The sequence below is a fragment of the Scatophagus argus genome, chromosome 9 (genome assembly GCF_020382885.2).
Source record: "Scatophagus argus isolate fScaArg1 chromosome 9, fScaArg1.pri, whole genome shotgun sequence".
NCBI classification, from domain to species: domain Eukaryota; kingdom Metazoa; phylum Chordata; class Actinopteri; family Scatophagidae; genus Scatophagus; species Scatophagus argus.
Genome location: NC_058501.1, coordinates 12,783,225 through 12,803,162, shown reverse-complemented (window position 1 = coordinate 12,803,162; position 19,938 = coordinate 12,783,225). Strand labels below are relative to the sequence as shown.

The 19,938-nt window shown below is 41.4% G+C and overlaps 1 protein-coding gene and 1 long non-coding RNA gene across 3 annotated transcripts in view; one reads left to right on the top strand and one right to left on the bottom strand.

Annotated features, from left to right (window-relative positions):
• The window catches only part of aplp1 (amyloid beta (A4) precursor-like protein 1), a 30,901-nt gene extending 11,396 nt beyond the window's left edge, over positions 1-19,505 (top strand). Inside the window, exons 2-16 of one of the 2 annotated variants that reach the window (XM_046399369.1) lie at positions 7,656-7,835; positions 8,847-8,976; positions 10,717-10,835; positions 11,259-11,452; positions 11,540-11,850; positions 12,129-12,256; positions 12,703-12,777; positions 12,889-13,047; positions 13,181-13,309; positions 13,709-13,808; positions 13,898-14,065; positions 14,301-14,368; positions 14,494-14,559; positions 14,656-14,799; positions 16,461-19,505. In XM_046399369.1, the coding sequence (XP_046255325.1) occupies positions 7,656-7,835; positions 8,847-8,976; positions 10,717-10,835; positions 11,259-11,452; positions 11,540-11,850; positions 12,129-12,256; positions 12,703-12,777; positions 12,889-13,047; positions 13,181-13,309; positions 13,709-13,808; positions 13,898-14,065; positions 14,301-14,368; positions 14,494-14,559; positions 14,656-14,799; positions 16,461-16,562 (2,073 nt within the window). In that variant the 3' untranslated portion in view covers positions 16,563-19,505. The remainder of the gene's footprint in view (positions 1-7,655; positions 7,836-8,846; positions 8,977-10,716; positions 10,836-11,258; positions 11,453-11,539; positions 11,851-12,128; positions 12,257-12,702; positions 12,778-12,888; positions 13,048-13,180; positions 13,310-13,708; positions 13,809-13,897; positions 14,066-14,300; positions 14,369-14,493; positions 14,560-14,655; positions 14,800-16,460) is intronic. The other variant, XM_046399371.1, reaches the window with a different exon arrangement.
• On the bottom strand, positions 1,971-7,739 carry LOC124064740. The gene is made up of 4 exons (XR_006844311.1): positions 7,603-7,739; positions 4,391-6,655; positions 2,910-3,099; positions 1,971-2,678 (listed from the first exon to the last, which is right to left on the bottom strand). It is a non-coding gene; the product is annotated as an uncharacterized LOC124064740 (long non-coding RNA).
• Positions 19,506-19,938: the final 433 nt, after the last annotated feature.

The window sequence follows — 19,938 nt, the reverse complement described above, 5'->3', positions numbered from 1 at the left end:
AAGACAGTGAGAATGACCGATGAAGCTTGGTGTTTTTGTCTTTTCCGGAGAGAAAACATGCAGTGTGTCGTCATTATGCTGCCTGAGTCAGTATTTGATGAAATGTGGGTGGAACAGAAAAGCGACATTCAGCCTGCTTTGCGCAACACAAGTATCACAATCACTTGTCTCATTCCATATATTGCTTAATAGAGCCTTTCCATAGAACTGGGAACACTACGCATGAAATCTCTTTTTATGTCTGTGGGAGTTTCCTGTTTTGTTGTCCTGATTTTGCTGGGCATTTTTTGACAAGTTTAGCCAAAGATGCTGCTGAAAGACAGGGTGTTTGTTTAAAAAAGAAACAAAAAAACAAAAACTGACAGAAAACATAATTGTCCATAAGTAAAATTAATGTTTGTACATTATGAAAAAAAGAGCGAAAGATGAGCAGTGTGTGTGTTAACATGATATTTGTCATTAGTCATGTGACTTCCAGCTGGGAAAGTCTCCCTGAATTCTCTCTTCCTGTTTGTATGGAGCTTCTGTTGAGTCTCATGGTGCAATCGTACACCAAGGTAATCTTACAGAAGAGTCAATCAGCCTCTTTCCTATTCCCCACTTGCAGCTGGGAACATATAGGCTAAAACTTTGAAAAACAGCATGCAGCTCTGGTCTGGTCTAAAGACAGACCTGCAGTGGGCACAGCTCTGAGTAAACATACCCCCAAATAACTACAATCATGAAACGGTTGGCACAGCTGTCCTCCAGAAGCATGGACTCTCATGCGGTGATGCCATCTGACATGTTCTGTACTTTAAGCTATACTTGAAATTAAATCAAATATTGGGAGCTGGTTTTGGCTGCTGTTTCAGACCTAGATGAACTCTGGTGATTATGGGGCCATCTGCTCCCAGTGTGCCCAGCTGGAGGCTTGACCGCTGTAATCTGGACTGATGGCGCCTGACATAGAGAAGATTTTTGATTTTCAACATGCACAACCAAAAAGCCTCTGTCATAGTGGCTGGTGTTGCAATGAGATATTGTGTTTTATATTCTATAAGTAACTCCATTTGTGGGTTACACTAGGAAGCTATAGAACAATACCTATAGCACAATGCAGTATTTTCCGCTCTGCCCATCAGTCTCTTCTAAATAGAAAATAAATGTTTCAATTAGCTATTAGTCAGAGATGTATAATAATGAGTGTAACCTGCTGTATCCTCCTTTGTCCCCTCTGCAGCATGAGATTCTGGCAGACTAATGTTGCTACTCTCTAATAAGTACATGCCACACCAGGAAGAGGCCTGATGGAGCCTATGAATAATTAACCAACATGATTACAATGATGAATGCTCCCAGATCTATCTGGCCATTTAGCACTGGCCTAGGGAGGGAGGCCAAACAGCAGAGTGTCAGGCATTGTGTGAAAGCTGTTAGGGAGGGAGAGAGAGGGAGACAAGAGGCATATCAGGGATAGGGTGGCTCGAGGTGGATCGAGCTCAGCCTTGAGAAAAGGCAGAGGGAGGGGCCCCCAAGAGCAGGAAGACACCCACTATTCAGCCATCTGTGCTGCAGAGAAGCACAAAGACGCGTATGGGAACGCCTGCTTGTGTGTGTGTTTCATAGGTGCATGGGTTATGCATCGATGAGCCCTTTTTGTACGTGGGTGTGTTCTCTACATGAGTGATGGAAACTTGCCACTACAATATTATACTAACCAGCAGCAATCCAAGTTAAACAGGCCTTTTCACAGGAGAAATGACAAAGCTTAGTTTGAACTGCAAAAAGCTTAAGAAGAATTGCCACTAACATAATTAATGAGATTTGTTTTTGGGAGGGAGGGCTTAAAGTGTATAAACTCCACTAGCACTTGTAGCATTGAAAACAAATTGGTCATGTACAGGTGTTTTTTTTTTTTTGCTTGGGGCTTTGATACTTTGATACCGCTTGTTGCACCCAAATGCAGAACAAAGACAGAGGAGACAAGGTGAGTTTTAGGACATTTTAATTGGTGAAATGTGGATGGCAGGTCATTGCTGGGAAGGAGGTGAGCAGGGATTGCCGGTGGACATGACATGAGTTGATCTTTAGGTGCACAGAAAAGCACAGGCTAATCACAGAAAACCCACTGTTGCAGAAACAATGCTCTGGCTACAAAAAGTACTGCTGAGCTGATGAGTAGATTGAAGGCAGGTGTTTAGACTGGGAAAGCAATATGAATGAGCTACAATCAGGATGGAGCTGCCAGGAAGGAAGCTACACCCACATGACACACATGCCCACACATATACACACAGACAGGCAGGGGAAAACAAGAGGCACAAGGGAAGAGGGAAACACAAAGGACATAACTGTAGGGGCAGCCATAGCCGCGACACCACTTCCCTTCTTTATTCCCCTTGAAGAAGCTGCACATATGCACCAGATGTGCAAGAACCCCTGGTGTAATTTCATAACTCTAAATCTTTAAAGTATAATTAGATTTCTGTTAGGTCAAACCAAAATATAACAGACCCAAATGGGGTAAACAAACTGATGCTGGAAGATGTTTTACATTTACATTGTTGTTTCATTACGTTGTTGCTACATGGTTCATTTGGTTAGAGAAGATATCCCAGATCCCCGTTGTGAAGTAGGGATTAGCTCCTCATGAGGTCCGATGTCTCCAGTTAATTATCAGGTATCAATCAAGCTGCCTGTAAGACACACAACATATGCACAGATAAATAAATTGAACTGAGACGAACATGAAAGGACAAAAAAACAAAACAACAGATAAGACCTGCATGTAAAGGAATAAGAAGTTATATTGGAGGCTCCCATGTGAGTCTGTTATACATGGTTATATCTGTCTATCTATCCAGACAGACAGACAGATAGATAGATAGACACATAAACATGTATATGTAAATATGACATGTTTTTACCTGCACCTCAGTGCTAAAAGACTGTATCTTGAAGCCTCTGATGCATTTATGTGACGGTTCTCCACTGTACAGTCTGGCAGCAACTTGTAAAAGGTGACAAATGATGGGTGGGCTGCTTCTCTCAGCCTCTACTGCTGTGGCTTGCCTGCCAGGGCCAGGAGATTGCATCATTACCAAGGATGAAGTCATCCTGCAACATAAGGGTGGAACAGGTGCTAAAAATTTAATTAGAACGGGGGGGAAGACGCTGGAGGAACATGTAAATGTACTGGCCTTGCACAAACTCAGTCGTGACTGACAGAAGTATTTATGCTGCAAGATCATATCTGTTGTAGGCACTTATTTTGAGTGCTCCACTCTGCAGAATAATTTCCTCTACTAGAGGGATATCTGTGAAAATATAATTAACCATTATTATGTGTGCATCAGCTGTTCCACAGCTGGTCCAGAGCACAGTGTTCTTGTCTCTGTGGGATCTCTTAGTTTCCTTGTGATGATTTCTGTAATGGTGGCTGTGAAGGTGCACGTATGATTACAAAGTGAAGCAGCGCAGTCCATATGCAGCAGATACGGAGAAGCAGAGCAATGAAACACAGAATATCAAGGGAGCCAAACGAGGCAAAGAACCTGGTGAAAAGGCAATCGATGTTTAATATTGCCAGGTTGTTATTAATGATGCAGCAAACTCTGCAGTGGTGAGCTTCTGGGCTGTCTGCCTGTTCAGCCTCATCAGCACTAGAACATGATATGTGGGGGACTCAGGATGGTTGAACAACACAGCCTTAACAAACCCCCCACCCCACCCCACCCCCTGCAATACTTGCAAACTTTACTGTAAATAGATGCTTCAGTACACTACAGTGTTCTCACACTGAGGCATGGAGAGTAGCTCCGCAGCCTGTCTTTAACAGGAGAAGAAGCATAATTGTTGACAGATTGGGAAGTATTATTGTGAAGCCAACTGGATCAGTATGCCTCAGCTCCTGATGGGGACTGGGAACGTTCAGAGAGATTTACTCTTCCGTGCTCACACCACGAGAGTTTTAACACTGCAAAGTCCAACTGGCACCAAAATGGAAATGTTGCACCACCAACACACTGAAAAGCTTTGACCGCATGTTTGTCAGTCTAAAGGGAATCACAGCTATAAATTGTAAGTATAAAACATGGATAAAACAGCTTAATCAAGGCGCAAAAATGTGTTTCATTCACTGTAGCAAAAACTATTTTTAGCTGTGAATGAAATCCTAGTCCTTCACAAGAGCAGACTATTGTCTATGTCTGTTTAATCTGTGTATAGTGAATATGTCTGTACCAAAGACCTCAAAGCATTGTGAGAAAAAAACATTATACTTTTAATTTTTGTAGTCATTGCCTGCCTGTATTGGTAAAGGCTTGTTTAAATGAAAATCAGTGTTCAAAAAGTTAAAGCACATATTCAAATAATATTAGTACTGAATACAAGAATCACGTCCGCTTACAGGTATGTTGGCTCCATACTCTGGGGACCATGAATCACTGTACAATATTTTATGGCAATCCACCCTATAGTGGTTAATCCTGTTGGATTAAAGAAATAAGTGTGCAGACGTTTTGGGTTCTTTTCATTGAAAACAGCACCACATCTTATTACACATTAGCTTCCCTGCTCTGTTTTCCTCTCTCATCGACAATCCCTGCAGACCTTCTTTTCCAATTGACTCTGTTATCAGGTGGACTCTGCTTGTTGTTTACCGACCAATTTGTCATTTAAACAAGATTAGCAACTTGGCAGATTCTCTCTGCTGTCCTGTCTCATAGAAGAACAGCACAGAGCACATAAATATTTGTGCAGTTATTTCCTGGCTTAGATTCAGGTTGGATATTGGAGTTGATTTTACAGAAATATCACTAATATGTGATGTGGGCTTAAGAATGGTAAGGCAATTAATTGTACTGGGAAAAATGTGTCTTAAAATGAAAGTGCCTTGTTTAACTATAAAAGCTATACAGTTTAGTGTAAAACAGTAATTAAAGCAAATGAAAACAGAATGTTCTTGAATCAAGTACAGTCAACAATAACATTCATTGGAATGAAATCTGGCTTCTATCATCATGCCGGTGTTGCAGCACAGTCTTGCTAGATGTTTCCCAGACTCCTTGATATTACATTAACGTATTTCCCAAGTTAGTTTCTATTTTCACAAAAAATTAGTCCACAGTATGACCAATCACCACCATGCACCTTGTGAATAAAGATATCCCACAAATGACATTTCTGTGCAGCAACTGATGCTTGCTAAAAGTATTCTCACCATTGTCACCAGGGTCATATGTGTGCTGATGACAGTTTGTGCTGTTGCTTTGAGAATACGATGAACCACCTGCATAACATACCTGCCTACAAGCACTGACACCGCAGAGCAGAGTGGGTCCATATGAACAATCACAACGAGTGATGTCGAGTGCTGCTGGCATGAAGGAACAGACCAACACAAGTGTACATTTTAAAACTGATTTTCAAACTATTTCTTATTAGTGGTTATCATGAGAAAGGATCTAATCTGGTCTCAGATCAGGCTGGAGATTGGACGTGCGGCCTTGCCGTTCTGGAGGTCAGGGCCTCAGGCTCCTGATGGACTACTATTGATTGGGGGAACGTGGCGATACAGTTGCAGTCGCTCAGCATTGATTTTCTGCAAGTGCAGTAGTGGAGAGCAGGCCAAATGAGAGAGCTGGACCAGAGGGAGCTGCCAGGTTATCTTCTCAAATATCCGGAAGTGTTTTTTTTTCCTCTTCTTTTCTTTTTTTTTTCTCTGTGGCACTGACCTTCCCTGAGTCAAAGAGATATATCTGTTTAGACGTATGCTCAGCAGCTACACTAGACAGACTGTTTCAGCAGCTTCAGCAGCATTTACTTTCGCTTATCCTACAATACAGTTAACTAATTAAAAGCTCCAATTCAGCACAGTCACTAACTAACACAGCCATTTAAGTTCAGGAGAATATAGTGTTTCTCACTGTGAAACTAAAGATAAAAGTTAAATGTATCTGTGAACTTACTGAAAGTCATCAGTCAAATCTGCAGTTTTCCAAAGCATACTGTTTGGTTTTTATTCTTGATTATGATTTCTGTATCTTCTAAGGAGCCACACTTTCCATTCATTTAGGCTGTGGGCAGATCAGTAACAGGAATTGTTAACTTGTCAACTTGCTTGAGATGAGTAATCCATCACAGCAGAGATGTCAGCTAGTGCTCACATCGAGAACTTTAGAATTGGCTGCAAAAATTGCATTGTTTTAGAGAGCAGTTTTGTCAGATAAAATCAAGCAATAGGACATGCACCATAGAGTATACGACAAGAAAAAAATAAAAGGCAAGGAAAATGCATTCATAAATCTAAAAACACTGATATGCTTTGGGAAATGGTCAGCAGTAATGAAAAGTAGATCCGTAATTTGTAAGAAATCTGCTAGGACATGCAGAAACACAAACTCCTCTTAGCATAATTATAATGCACAGACTGCTCAGGGCTTATCATATTTATTGTACATTTACTCAAAGGATTTTATATATTTATTTTATTCTGTATGAATTTTAATTAGGACTTCAAACACTTGAGCTCTGGTCGGCCAAAGCAGGGCTTCCCTTTGATCAGGCGTCACTCTCCCAGATTTTTTCTCCTCCGTTTCTTCCCGTCGGGCAACTTCCTTCTAATTGGCTCAGCGTCGCTGGTCTTGTCTGTCGTCAGTAGGTCTGTCTCTGTCTGTCAGCACAGATGAAAGGATATGAGCTACACATAGGTGGCTGCAGGGTGCAGGATGCCTTTTTGATTCAGAGATTCAGGGTTGGACAGTGCACATTATTGCAAGAGGCTGGGTGCATGTTTTTGGTAAACAAGTCCTTTTTGCACCAGAGATGACTCAGATATCCAGTGAAACGTGATATACTTTGGTTCTTTGAGGGCTCACTGTTGTTTTGTTTTCAGAAAATTGTTAAAGTAGATGAAGTCCTTCTCTGTGCTGTTTATAGAAACAAAGCCCTCCTTTATTCCTCCCTGTGCTCTCTCTGTCTGTCTGGGCTGTGTGTTAATGTAGTGAAGTGGCCCATCGGTCAATGAGCTTGTATTAACACCTGACTCCCAGCCGTAGCTGCTGTTTGTTCCTCTATGTGGGGTCCCCTGGGCCGTCGCCCAGGCAGAGGCAACATATCCCGGGATCAATAACAACAACTTCCTAGAAGGCTGTTAGAGGAGGAGGGGTGGTGGCAGTTTTTTGCATGCTACTGTATATCTTTGCTATACACCTTCCTTCTCATGCACTATTCATGTCATTTTTGTCAGCTGTCAGTGCTGTCAGCAAGCAGGGAGCATAGACCACCAGTCTTTTTATCAGTCCTTCTTGTCATTCACTTCAGGGTTATATCGAAAGTCCTCTATGGATCTTTCCTGAATTTTAGGGTTGTTGAGATTCTCTTCATGCTTGCAGTTTGCACTCAATTCTCCTGTGCGTTAGCTTCTACTTCCTGCCTCCACATTCTCACTTCTCTGTTTCGATCTTTCTCTCACTCTCAGTCTTGCGCCCTGGCTTAAACTCCTGCTCTAATGTTGGAAAGTGCTGGAGTGCATTTAGGGATTTTCTGTGGTCTACCCCCCCTGGATCAGTCTCAAACACAATATTATGTGCCACTGTGTTTGTATCGACTCCTGCTCACCTCTCATATGTCTCCCTCTCTCTCTTTCCTCTCTCCTCCCCACATCACTCTAGGCTCTGTCCATGACTGAGGTGAATGGACCAGGCTCCCAGGTGGCAGAGTCGCAGATTGCCATGTTCTGTGGCCGTCAGCTCTTGCACATGAACCTACAGACGGGCCAGTGGGAGCCAGATCCTCAGGGGCGCCAGGGCTGCTTCAAAGAGCCCAGCAAAATCCTGTCCTACTGTCAGGAGGTGGGTGCTGAGACTCGCAAAGGAAACAACATAAACATCAACAGCTGCCATGAACACCACTGTAGATCAGTAACTTCTAATAGCAGCATTATTAAAAATCAGAATGGCAAAACCATGAGCTGGTTTTGAAAGAATGTAGCAAGGGAAATGAAGTAAAAATTCATATTCTTTGTCTCTAATTTGGTTTGTCAAACACCTGTCCTATGAATCTATATATTTAACCATATATAGTGAAGAGATGGTGGTCTGTTGGAATATTTCAGTATTTCATTTTTGCTACCATCTGCTTTTCCTCCTCTTACTTGATATGTGTACTTGTTAACATTTACTGTAAAGTAATCAATGGTACACATACTCTCCACACACTCCTCCTCCAGAAATACTTATCCCAAGTAAAGGCAACCAAGCGCCATCTGGAGGTCAGAGTAGACATAGCTGCTGTGGAGAGCAGCAGCCACGAGCCTGAATAGATTGTAATGTGATTAACTGACAGTAGTGTATCTGTGATGGCTTTTACTAAAAAAAACCCTCCCTTTTTGTCTTTACATTTGTGAGCAAAGCATTTTAGCTTGCATTCAGACTCTGGACCAGCTTGCGTTTCTCTCACTGTTTGACCTCATTATGTGTTTGTGCTCTGAATTATTGGCCTAGATTTTAAATGCAAGTAGTGAAATGTGAAATGTTCAAGGCAAGGATGTTCATTGAAATGAATGAATGAACTTGTCTGACGTGACCTCAAACAAAGGCCTTACACAGCTTTGTGTAAGTAGTTAGAGAATATGTTGCATGACTCTATCCCTCGCTGGTCTTCTCCCCATTGACCATGATGTCCTCGCTATTCCTCCCTGATCCCGCTACTTTTATTCTACCCGTCCCAACCAACCCCCAAACCTCTTTTCTAACCAAATTTTCCCTGTCCACTGCTCCTCATGTCTTTGTGTCCCTCCGTTCTGTCCATCCATCTACCTGTTTCTGTGTGTCTGTCATCTCTGCATGCACGTGTACGTCCAGATGTACCCAGCACTTTCGATCTCCCACATAGAGGAGTCGAAAAAACCTGTCACCATCCACGCCTGGTGTAAGAAAGGCTGGGGCCGCTGCCAGACACACCCCTTCATAGTCCTGCCCTACCGCTGTCTAGGTAAGAACAGCACACGCCACTACCATCAGATAATTACCCTACCAGGAATATGTAGGTTTGGATTGTCTGTGTGTCCTTGCAGAGAAAGTATCTCAAGCTGCTGTTGTTTTTATGTAAAATGCTTTCTGTTTTGTTTTTTTTAAGCATTTAGCTTTTATTTGAGAATTTAAAGCTGAAAAAGAAGGGAAATGTAGGGAGAAAGAAGAGGGATGGCAAAAAATGATCAATGCCACTCCCATGTCTGTCCATTAAATATGAAGCTACAGCAGCCACTTAGCTTAGCTGAGTACAAAGGCTAAAAATAGATCTTCTTATCTAACTCTCAGCAAAAAGCCAACAAGCATGAACTATTGCTTCATTTATTGCATGAGATGCACACATGTTTTTAAAAGCCTAAACATTTTGGCAAGAATGATACATGTACTGATTCATGCCTAATGGGTCAGAGGGTCAGTTTTGTAGTAATCAACAACACAGTCCTTTGAGATGTTGGAGGTTCCTTTAAAACACAACATGGGCTTAGACCTATGTTGTGTTTCAAACTAATCAGCTACATAACATACAACATATTCAATTAAAAAAAGTGGCACAAGCTATGAGCAGAAAAATATATCTGTGGAGATTCTCAGTCATCCAAGTCATATTCACTCAAAGAGTTAAAGCAAGGCGTCTGGACTTTGATTTGACTTGAAGACGTTTCACTGCTCATCCAAGCAGCTTCATCAGTTTCTGAAAAAACTGTCTGGTGAGGAACAAATATATACCTCAGTGGGTGTGACTAAGTGAAACTAACTAAAACAAAGGATCTGTCAGTCCAGACGCCTTGCTTTAACTCTTTGAGCGAGCAGAAAAATACATACATTTGTTTGTTCCTGTTCCACTAATGCCAGCAAGATAAGTATGATTTTAGTACCACATATGACATTAGTACAGTAGTAGTAAAGAGTACCAAAACTCCCTTTGCATCTCTCACAGTGGCACAGCTTTCTGCTTGCGTTAACTGATAGAACTGTAGATAGACACAGATACAAAGCAGGATGTGCAGTTTATCAGACACAAAGCACTGTTCAACAGTATGGACAGGCTGTGCCTGCTACGAGCCACAAGGGGGGCAGATAGGCTAACAGTGGTTGATTGAATGAATGAATGAGCAATGAACAGTGAGTCACCCTGGTTTCATGAAGCATAGTGCATTAGAACTGGCTCTAGCTTGTTTGATTTCTACTGTACTGCCTGTGTGGGTGAACAGTTTCCTTTGTGCGTGAGTCCTACAGAATAACATGTAATAACAGGGCTGTGTGAAAAACAGGTCTGAAATTAATATAAAATGCTCTATATGGTATGTCTACAAAAACTCCAACTCTCTATTTTTGCATAAAACAAAGTAGTCATCTGCATTTATGATTTCTCTAATGAATGTTTCATATTCACTTTGAGCAAAGCATATTTTTACTTTATGTCCTTGACTTGCTCCTGTAGCAATACACATTGGAACATTACACATTTATGCATTCTGTCAGTTGTAATGTATGCACCCTATCACTATGTAACTACTCTAGTTCACCGTCATACTTCTCTTTGATGTATTCTATGCATTCTGTGCAGCTTGTCTTCATTCATGTTCTCTCTTTTCGTCCTTATTAAAGCATATTCATGCTTGGGTTTGCAAGTTCAAATACCCTTGAGTTCTACTTAAATCTCAAGTTTGGTTCTTGAAATCTTACCTTTTCTTCTGTCCAGCTGCAGAAGGTGAGTCTGTGAGCGAGACCCTGCTGGTGCCTGACCGATGCCGTTTCCTCCACCAGGAGCAGATGGATGCTTGCAAGAGTTATGTGTACTGGCACAACATTGCCAAGGAGGTGAGAAGAGCAGATGAGTGGCCTATGTGCAATTTTTAGATATCTGAAACTGTAGAATCAAAGCCTGTGAATAAAGAAAAGAAAGATTTATAACCACAATAAAGAGGAACAGTGGTTTTCATGGGATTTTCCGCTGGCGCATTTTTGTAGATTGTGAACTTTCTAGTGCAAATTTAAAATCTCTTGTGTGATCAGGCCTAGCAGTTGAGACCAGACACTCCGCAGTGGCTGCCTGAGGTGTTTATAGCAGATCAGAAAGGTGTCAACTGTAACACTCCCCCACATCACTAGCTGTTTATATTCAGACAAAAGAAACTCTGAGTTCTCTATTGTTGTGTTTAGAATTTACTGTATTTCATGTATTTCATCATACATTGTGTTTTAAACTTTGTGGACCTGATTTTTTTTTTTTCCCCCTCTCAGGAATGTGCTGCAGACAATCTAGAACTTCACAGCTACGGGATGCTGTTGCCATGTGGAGACCATTTCCGGGGCGTTGAGTATGTATGCTGCCCAGGCCGGGGAAGCTCCAGCGGTAAAGGAGAGACAGAGGAAAGAGACGTCCCTGTTGGTCCTCAGACGCTCACATCCCAGCCAAGTGAAAAAATGAATTCTATGTAAGATGAATCAGCTTGACCATATGTAGGATGACAGATTGTTTGTCAGTAGTCATCGGAGTAATGACTGTTTCAACTTTTCCACAGTACCAAAGTGACAGACCCCACGCCAAGCCCTTCTCCTGATACAGATGTGGATGAGGCTGATATGGAAGAGGAGGATGACGAAGTGGTGGAGGAAGAGGAGGAGGAGGAAGAGGAGGAGGAGGAGGAGGAGGAAGTTGATGAGGAGGAGGCGGAGGAAGAGGAAGAGGAGGCAATAGCTGTGAAAGATCCAGAGGAGTATGAATACCCAATTGACTCGGGTCCCTACCAGACATCAGACTATCTAGACTCCTTCTACTATGAGAAAAGCCACAAACCCACCATCTCTACTCCTCTGATGAAGGGAGACAGCTGTGAGTGTCCCTTACTGTTTCTATTAAAAGTCGTGTAACAGGTCTTGGCCTGCAGTGACTGCTGATAGTGTCAGTCCTGCCTTCTTGATGGATACAAAGCAGATGTAGCTTTCCATTGTCTCTTAAGTTTTCTTCGCTCTCTCTTTATGCTTTCTGTGCACACACCCTGAGACACGTTTTGACCGGGGCTGTTATTTTAATTACACGATAATTGCTCTCTGGCTCTCTTGCAGTCTGTGTTACGGTAATAACCTGTGTTTTCTGTCTTTGCCATCTAGTTACTACGCCTCGACCCACAGATGGCGTTGATGTGTATTTTGAGAAGCCAGTGGATGACACTGAGCATGCCAACTTCCTGCGTGCCAAAACAGACCTGGAGGAGCGCAGAATGAAGCGCATCAATGAGGTGACTTTCACAGGGCTAAGAACAGGCTAATATGTTTCTGGCTGGCAGCTCTGAATTTGGACAGTTGATTTATTAATCTGGGATGAGACTCCCTGATCTAATTCTCAGAACGACAGAGGTGCAATGGCCAGGTCATGTTTTACCTGCACTCAGGGAAGCAGATTAAAGGATAAAATAAGTGACTTTTCACAAATGCCCCTAAAAAAGTATCCTTATTTCTTGTTACTTTTCTTGTCTTGTCAGAGACTGCAGGAAGTGACCTTGCCCAATGAGGAAATAGTCTCAACAAGCACTCCCCATTTTTACTCTTTGCATTTTGTACTTATATAATGTTTTAATTGGTGAGGTTTAGAGGTGCTGTTTGACGAAATATGTTGCCTTTGTCGTAGTTTATGTGACGCTTTTCTGACAAAAGAATATCATGTCATGTATCTTTGATTCCTTAGATCATGAAGGAATGGGCAGAGGCAGACAACCAGTCAAAAAATCTGCCAAAGTCGGAACGACAGGCCCTGAATGAGGTAAGCAGACGTTTGTCTACTTGCCCTATCAGCTTTAATTCATTAGATTAAATTCTCCTGTGGCAGCATTTGCTCATCCCTGTATCTACTCCCTCATCTTTCCTCTGCCAGCACTTCCAGTCTGTGCTGCAGACGCTGGAGGAACAGGTTGCTGGAGAGAGGCAAAGGCTGGTGGAGACCCACCTTGCCAGAGTGGAGGCCATACTCAACAACAATCGACGCCTGGCCCTGGAGAACTACCTGACTGCCGTACAGTCTGACCCCCCTCAGGTAGGTCCAATCAAGTAGAGTACAGAGGAGTGGAGAAAAATAACATAAGAACAACCTTTCTGTATGATAGACGGCATACGAGACTCAGACAGTTCCTTTAGCTCACTGATTCTGTCCTCTCTTTGCCTTCCAGCCGGAGCGTGTGCTGCAGGCTCTGAAGCGATACATGGCCGCAGAGCAGAAGGACCGCAGACACACACTCAGGCATTACCAGCATATTGTGGCTGTCGACCCCCAGAAGGCTGAGCAGATGAAGTTCCAGGTGTGTGTGTGTGTGTGTGTCTGTCTGAGAGTGTGTGAAATATTTGCTTCTGTAATGCCTTTCACACACACCTGTGCTTATGGGTTGCAAGGCTCCTTTTATGCTGAGCGTGAAGCATAGAGAACGTTGTGTGCTGAAGAGATAAGTTAATAAATACTGAACTCAGAGGTGAATCAGCTATCACTTTTCCTGTCATTAAACTTACATCAAAGCCTGGCTTTGCTGACTACAAAAAGAGCTTTAGACACATGAATCCATAAAAACAACTTTTCATTCATTTAAGGAATCAATACATTGCATCTCTTTTCGCTGCTAGAACAAGTTAAACACACACTTACTGAAATCTGTTGTTACGTTCCTGGTAAACTCTTAAGCAGAGTGGATTTGTTTAATTCGCAGGTGTACACACACCTCCATGTCATTGAGGAGAGGATGAACCAAAGTCTTGCACTGCTTTACAAAGATCCAGCCTTGGCTGAGGAGCTGCACGATGATATCCGTAAGCTAAACTACTGTTACCCATCATTTCGTCAGTTTTCAAATCTGCAGACCCCTGACCTCTGTTTGATATTAATCTATCATCTGTAGAGGAACTGGTCAAGGCAGAAAGGGGAGACATCAGTGAGCTCATGACCACCTCCTTCTCTGAGACCCGCACTACTGAGGAGCTTCTGCCGGCCGAGAGCGAGGAGGAAAAGGATGATGAAGAGGAAGAGGAGAGGGCTTTCCAGAACAGGCCTTACCCTCCTCGCATTGGTATATATGTCCGCATACTACTTGTAAACACTCGGTTTCAACACCTTTTAGGTCTAATTGTGAATGGTGAACTGCTTCTCACAAGGAGCTGTTAGTGATACTTTTTCCCTCTTTTTTTCCCCCCAAAGAACTGCAGTCTTAAAGACAGGTGTGGTGCAGTTTGTATTACTTGAAACTGCTCACAGATAGCTCACTGCTCACTGAAGTTTTACTGCCTTTTTGTCTCCATCCATAGTGCCTGCAGTTGATGAGTACGATTATACTACATCTGAGAGAGGCCCTACCTATGAATATGAGGAAAGGGTAAGATCTAAAAGGCTGGTGACATTTCGGACACAAAAATATGTGCTTTGTGTATGAATGCCGTCTTTTCAACATCGTTTTGTTCCAATATTTCCCTTCTTCTTTCACATTTCATTTCCTCTTAGATCAACACCTCTGTGGAGCTCAAGCAGGTCGTCAACAAGCCTCCTGAGATTGAGAGAGATGAACTGGTAAGAAATTAGCATGAATTCAAATTCAGATGGCCTATTTAATATTGTCCCTAGATGCCTCCCTTGTCTTGTCTCACTGCACATTTCTGCCCATAGCAACCTGATGCCTTGGAGACATTTAACCGTGGCGCCATGGTGGGGTTGCTGGTGGTAGCTGTGGCAATTGCCATGGTGATGGTGATCAGTCTGCTGCTTGTGCGCAGGAAGCCATATGGCACCATCAGTCATGGCATCGTAGAGGTATGACTCCAGACAGGCCTTTAATTTAAGCAAAAGCAGTCTTAGTGTCACACCTGTGTTCTTAGACTTTATACACTATAAAGAGAAAAGTATTAGGACCCCTGACCATCGCACCAACAGGGACTTTTATGACATCACATTCTAAATACACAGATGGCTGTACAGCTTTCACTCTTCTGGGAAGGTTTTTCACAAGATTTTGGAATGTTTCTGTGGGGATTTTTGCCCATTCATGCAGTAGAGCATTTGTGTGGTCAGGCACTGATGTTGCATGAAAAGGCCTAGCTCACAGTCTCTGTTCCAGTTCATCCCAAAAGTGTTCAATAGGGTTGAGGTCAGGACTCTGTGTGGGCCAGTCAAGCCACACCAAACTCATCCAACCATGTCTTTATGGACTTTGCTTTGTGAACTGGGCCACAGTCATGCTGGAATAGAAAAGGGCCTTCCCCACACTGTTGCCACAAAGTTGGAAGCTTAGCATTGTCCAAAATGTCTTGGTATGCTGAAGCACTAAGATTTGCAACTCCTGAAAAACAGCTCCATCCCAGTCCTTTTGTCTATAAATTGTAGTTTAAGTCTAAGATGCAGTTTATATTTTCAAGATCCATGATTTAGTTTAACGTCATTTTCTTGTGTACATGCAGCTGTACACTATCTCAACTAACTACCTAAACCATCCTTTACAAACAGTACAATTATGAACACAGAAAAAAACATTGGCAGCGCAGTTGTTGACAAGTGGCGTATATCAACAAATGACTGAATATATATTACATTATTGCCCACAGTAACACTGTCTAGATCGTGACAAATGTTTTAAGATATTTTTTTTGCCTTCAAGGTATCCATTGGCTTCCATTTATTTCATATTGTAATAAAATAAACTAGTGGCTGTTTGGAGGGACAGGTATCAATCTAAGGTTAGGCAGGCTTTATCTTCAGCTGAGCACATTAACTTTGTATGTGCTTTAAACATGTACAAACCACTGGTACAATCCTTAAGGTTAAAAGAATAATTTGACATTTTGGGAAAAATGCTAATTTGATGTCATTACAAGAATTGACAACAACTCTGACAGACTTCGTTACGTCTGAATCTCTCTCTCAACAAGATAAAGCATATAAGCATATTTCCTAAAATGGCAAACTATGCCTAGGCAGTTTGTGGTTAACTACTGTATGAGCCAATGGTTAGAAATGTTAGAGATAATTTTAGTTGAAGCAGAGCCGGACCACACCTCAAACACTCTTCTTCCTGTCATGTGTGTCAAAATGTCTTCCTGTCTTGTTCTTGTTTTCCGTGCATGCAACCTGACAACATCCCATTTGATTTCATTGCTGTTTCTGCATTAAACTTAAACTATCAGTGATACTGGAATATTTCAAAACTTAAATTTATCTCCTCCTTTCAAGATCATAGCCTTCCAACTATCCCACTGTACATCCACTCTGAATTTAAAGACCTGTTCTCTATGTATTCTCAGGAAGGCTTTAAGGGGGTCTCCCTAATCGGAGGCTCCTCACACCACAGCCTCATCCCCTTATCCTGATCCGTCATTTCTGTGTGCCGGTCACATTCCATACGTTCACTTGATGATGTGGTCCTGGCTTATGAATTTGTCTTTACTGTGTAACAATCAGAGCTTTTGTGTGTCTCGCAGCAGGTCGACCCCATGCTGACACCAGAAGAACGACAGCTCAACAAAATGCAAAACCATGGATATGAAAACCCTACCTACAAATTCTTTGAACAGATGAACTGAGGTATTGGGGCTGCCAACAAGTCATGCCTGATCACTTGTTTTGTCCCCCTGCCCTCGCCCTCCCCCACCCCACTCTTCTTTACAGCGGTTTCCCAGCTGCACCCCCTTTGACGGATTTATGATGTGTTGCAAACATAAAGTAACTGAATAAGTACGGGGTGCTTCCCAAACCTGTTGTAAATGACCGACAACAACCTATCATCATTACCAGAATGTGAATAATAAGATATGATACAAACTCACATCACCTGTTGTTGTATTGTAAAACTCCTCTGGGTTAGAGTCTGAGCATTGTTCTTTGCATTAGCGGTGCCACAGTGTTTCATAATCCTGAGAACATTCACCTCGTAGACAAGAAAACCATCCCAGTGGCATGACTTGACCTACTGCCCCTCACTAGAAACTGAAGTTGAACGGTGCATAACGCTTTATAGTATTTATTTTTCAGTTGTAGTCACTTTGTTCAAATTGTACCACAGTTAGATATAATGTATCTGTGTAGATGAGTGTGAGTGACAGCCTGGGTAAATTATGGTGTAATTCTCAATTTTAAACCCATTATGTGATAAAAGGGCAATTACCAAGCTATTTGTCAAACTAAATTTACCTCCATGAGCTACTGTAATATTGGACAATACCTCTAATATTAAGACATGAACATTAAGTGAGAATGTGGAGGTGTTTACTTTGAATGTGTGAGGCTTTAATTTAAAACACAGAAGGCCAAAAAGACTGCACTAGTCGATACAGAACTAACTGTAATAAAAAAAAATCTAAAAAAAAAAAAATCATGTCTTTGACTTCTGAGGATCAAATTGTTTGGCAAAGTATAGGGAATATTCTATTAACTAATTAATTCAGTGAATGAGTTTGTTTTATTTGTACTGCTACCTAAAGAACTGTAAAACAGAATAATCAGAAGTCCGTTATTTCAGTGAAAGCATGACAACTTGGTGTATGATGCTGCTGTACTTCTTTGTGTTGTTCTTGTCATTGCTTTTGAAGAGTTGGAAATGTCACCGTTCAAAGAGGACACTGTAAATAACGTAAGAAATACATACTACTAGATGTAGACATTTCTATGATAAATTTGCATTGATGTAACGGAATAATACTTAAAAATAGTACATTGTGCTGTTATGAGAAGGAGAAACATTTTCCTAACATGGCTGATTGAAAACGGACTGTTGTAAAAACCAGCACAAGACAACGACACAGTAACTTCTTTCTGAATGTATTTAAGGTAGACGTTGAAATTCCATCTTCTTTTCAGTAACACATCATTCCCCTAGTAGTGACCAAGTCACCAAGTAGTGAAGTTCAGCACATCCAGCAGACAGACTACATGCTTGATGTCCTTCTCATCACTTCCTGTAGCAGCCTATTCATTTTCACATTCGGCAAGTGCGTACCAGAGTGCAGGAACTTATAGCTTAGGCATATTATACTGTACAGAAGTGTGCAAAGAGGTCACAGCCGTAGTAATGTGACGTGTCAGTGTGTGTAGTAAGTCATAAAAACAGACCACACTCAGGCATGATATGCTGTATGTCTTTAAATCTGCCAATTTGACAAATTTGGATTCAACAACATTGAATGTTAGTACTCTATAGATGCTATATTTAAGTTATTCTCTTCATGAATCGCTTTTCACTCAATGACTTGTGTAGTTTGTCATGTTTATGATCAACATACATCCCTGTATAGGTAAGTAAAAAAGGGACTGACCCCTTTCTTGACTGATAGTTAACTGCTTTGTGTGTCAGGGTTTATTTCCATTAATTAATTTTGTCAGATCATCTTGGTTAAGGAAGGTCACATCGTGGGATGTTGCTTTTTGTTCAGCAGCCTTTACCTGTTATGCTATAGTATAAGTAATCCATACCAAAATCAGTTCATATTTGATTTACTTCTTACTTGTGGAAGTTGTCCCTAAAAACCCTGCGTACATCCCTTCAGAGGAAAGGTCGTAAACTTTTTGTTTGTTTGTTTGTTTGTTTTCTGGGGGAGTTAGATTTGCTTTTACATAAGCAAAAAAGTTTGACTAATGGAGTTATGATTTAGCATTAATGTTCAGTTTCTCTTGGTAGGTGGTTTAATTGCAGGTTGTGGTTGTGTTATGACAGGTGAGGAAAAGTCATAGACCTTGTATAATTTGTACAGCTACGTTAGTGAATGAAAACGTTGTATGTTCACAGTTTAAGTCAGTTGATCTTGTAATGATACTACTGAAACCATAGATGAGAATAAGCTTGCCTGTGTTTCCCGAACCACTGAAGGTTTCCTACCAGCATTTAGCAGACTTAGAATGGTGTATACTGTAGTTACTCAAATCACATTTGTAAGTATGTCCTCTGTCAAATTCTAGACTTCTTTGTTGGTCTGTCCCCTTACTTCCTGCTGAAATATAAACAATGTTCTTGAGATTTTAATTGCTGCATTATTGCCTTTTACAATGCTGTGTTTTGGATGTAATTATTCTGTATTTTTTATTTATATGTAATAGTCAGTTGGATCAAGGGTCATGCTTTTCACCTGTAATGTAATTTTAGAAACTCGTATGAGTAAACATTGACAAGTTTATAACGTTCAGAAATGTGAAATAGAGACAGACCTAATGGCCTCTGCCTAATTGACAAGGAGTGGCACTAAGCACAAGTACAAGCCAGTGACTCAATTTGTGTACAGGTTGCTAAATGTGAGACAGTGATTCTGTCTGACTGCTTTCAATTATATTGCATTAATTCTAGGGATGTCGATAGCACCATCGGGAGAGCTGTTCTTCATTCTCATTCTGACTTTTAACCAAAGACATGCTTCACAAATGAGCAGACAGATTTTCCAATTTGGCAAAATGTTCTCTGTTGTGTAAATGTATTTGCAAGCAATCTGAAAACTGGTCAAGATAATTGATAGTGTAATAAAAATGAATGACCCATAAAATACAGTGTCTGCGTTTTATTGAATTACAGCTACACATGCAGATTTTCTAACATCGCGTTCACATTACCACAAAACTTCATTCAGTCCGCTGTCTTAAAGGCAACATGCAGGTGACTAAACATTGACCATGATGCAACCTGTGCAGTGATGTAAAAGCCACAGTCAAGAGGGGAAAACCGTCTGACTTACACTGGAAAATTTGTTTTTTTTTCTTCTCCTCAGTTGAATTTCTTTGGAAAAAGAAACTTAAATTACATTTAGAATATACTTGTTTTTACTAAGTTACAATATGAGTGACAATTGGTTTCATCACTGCGTGCCCACATGTTTACCTCAGTGCACAAGGTGTGAGATGACGGCAATAATGATGTTTAAGTCTGAAATCCAAGTCATGAAAAAAATCCTGTTCATCCTTGTGTAATTGAAGTAATGT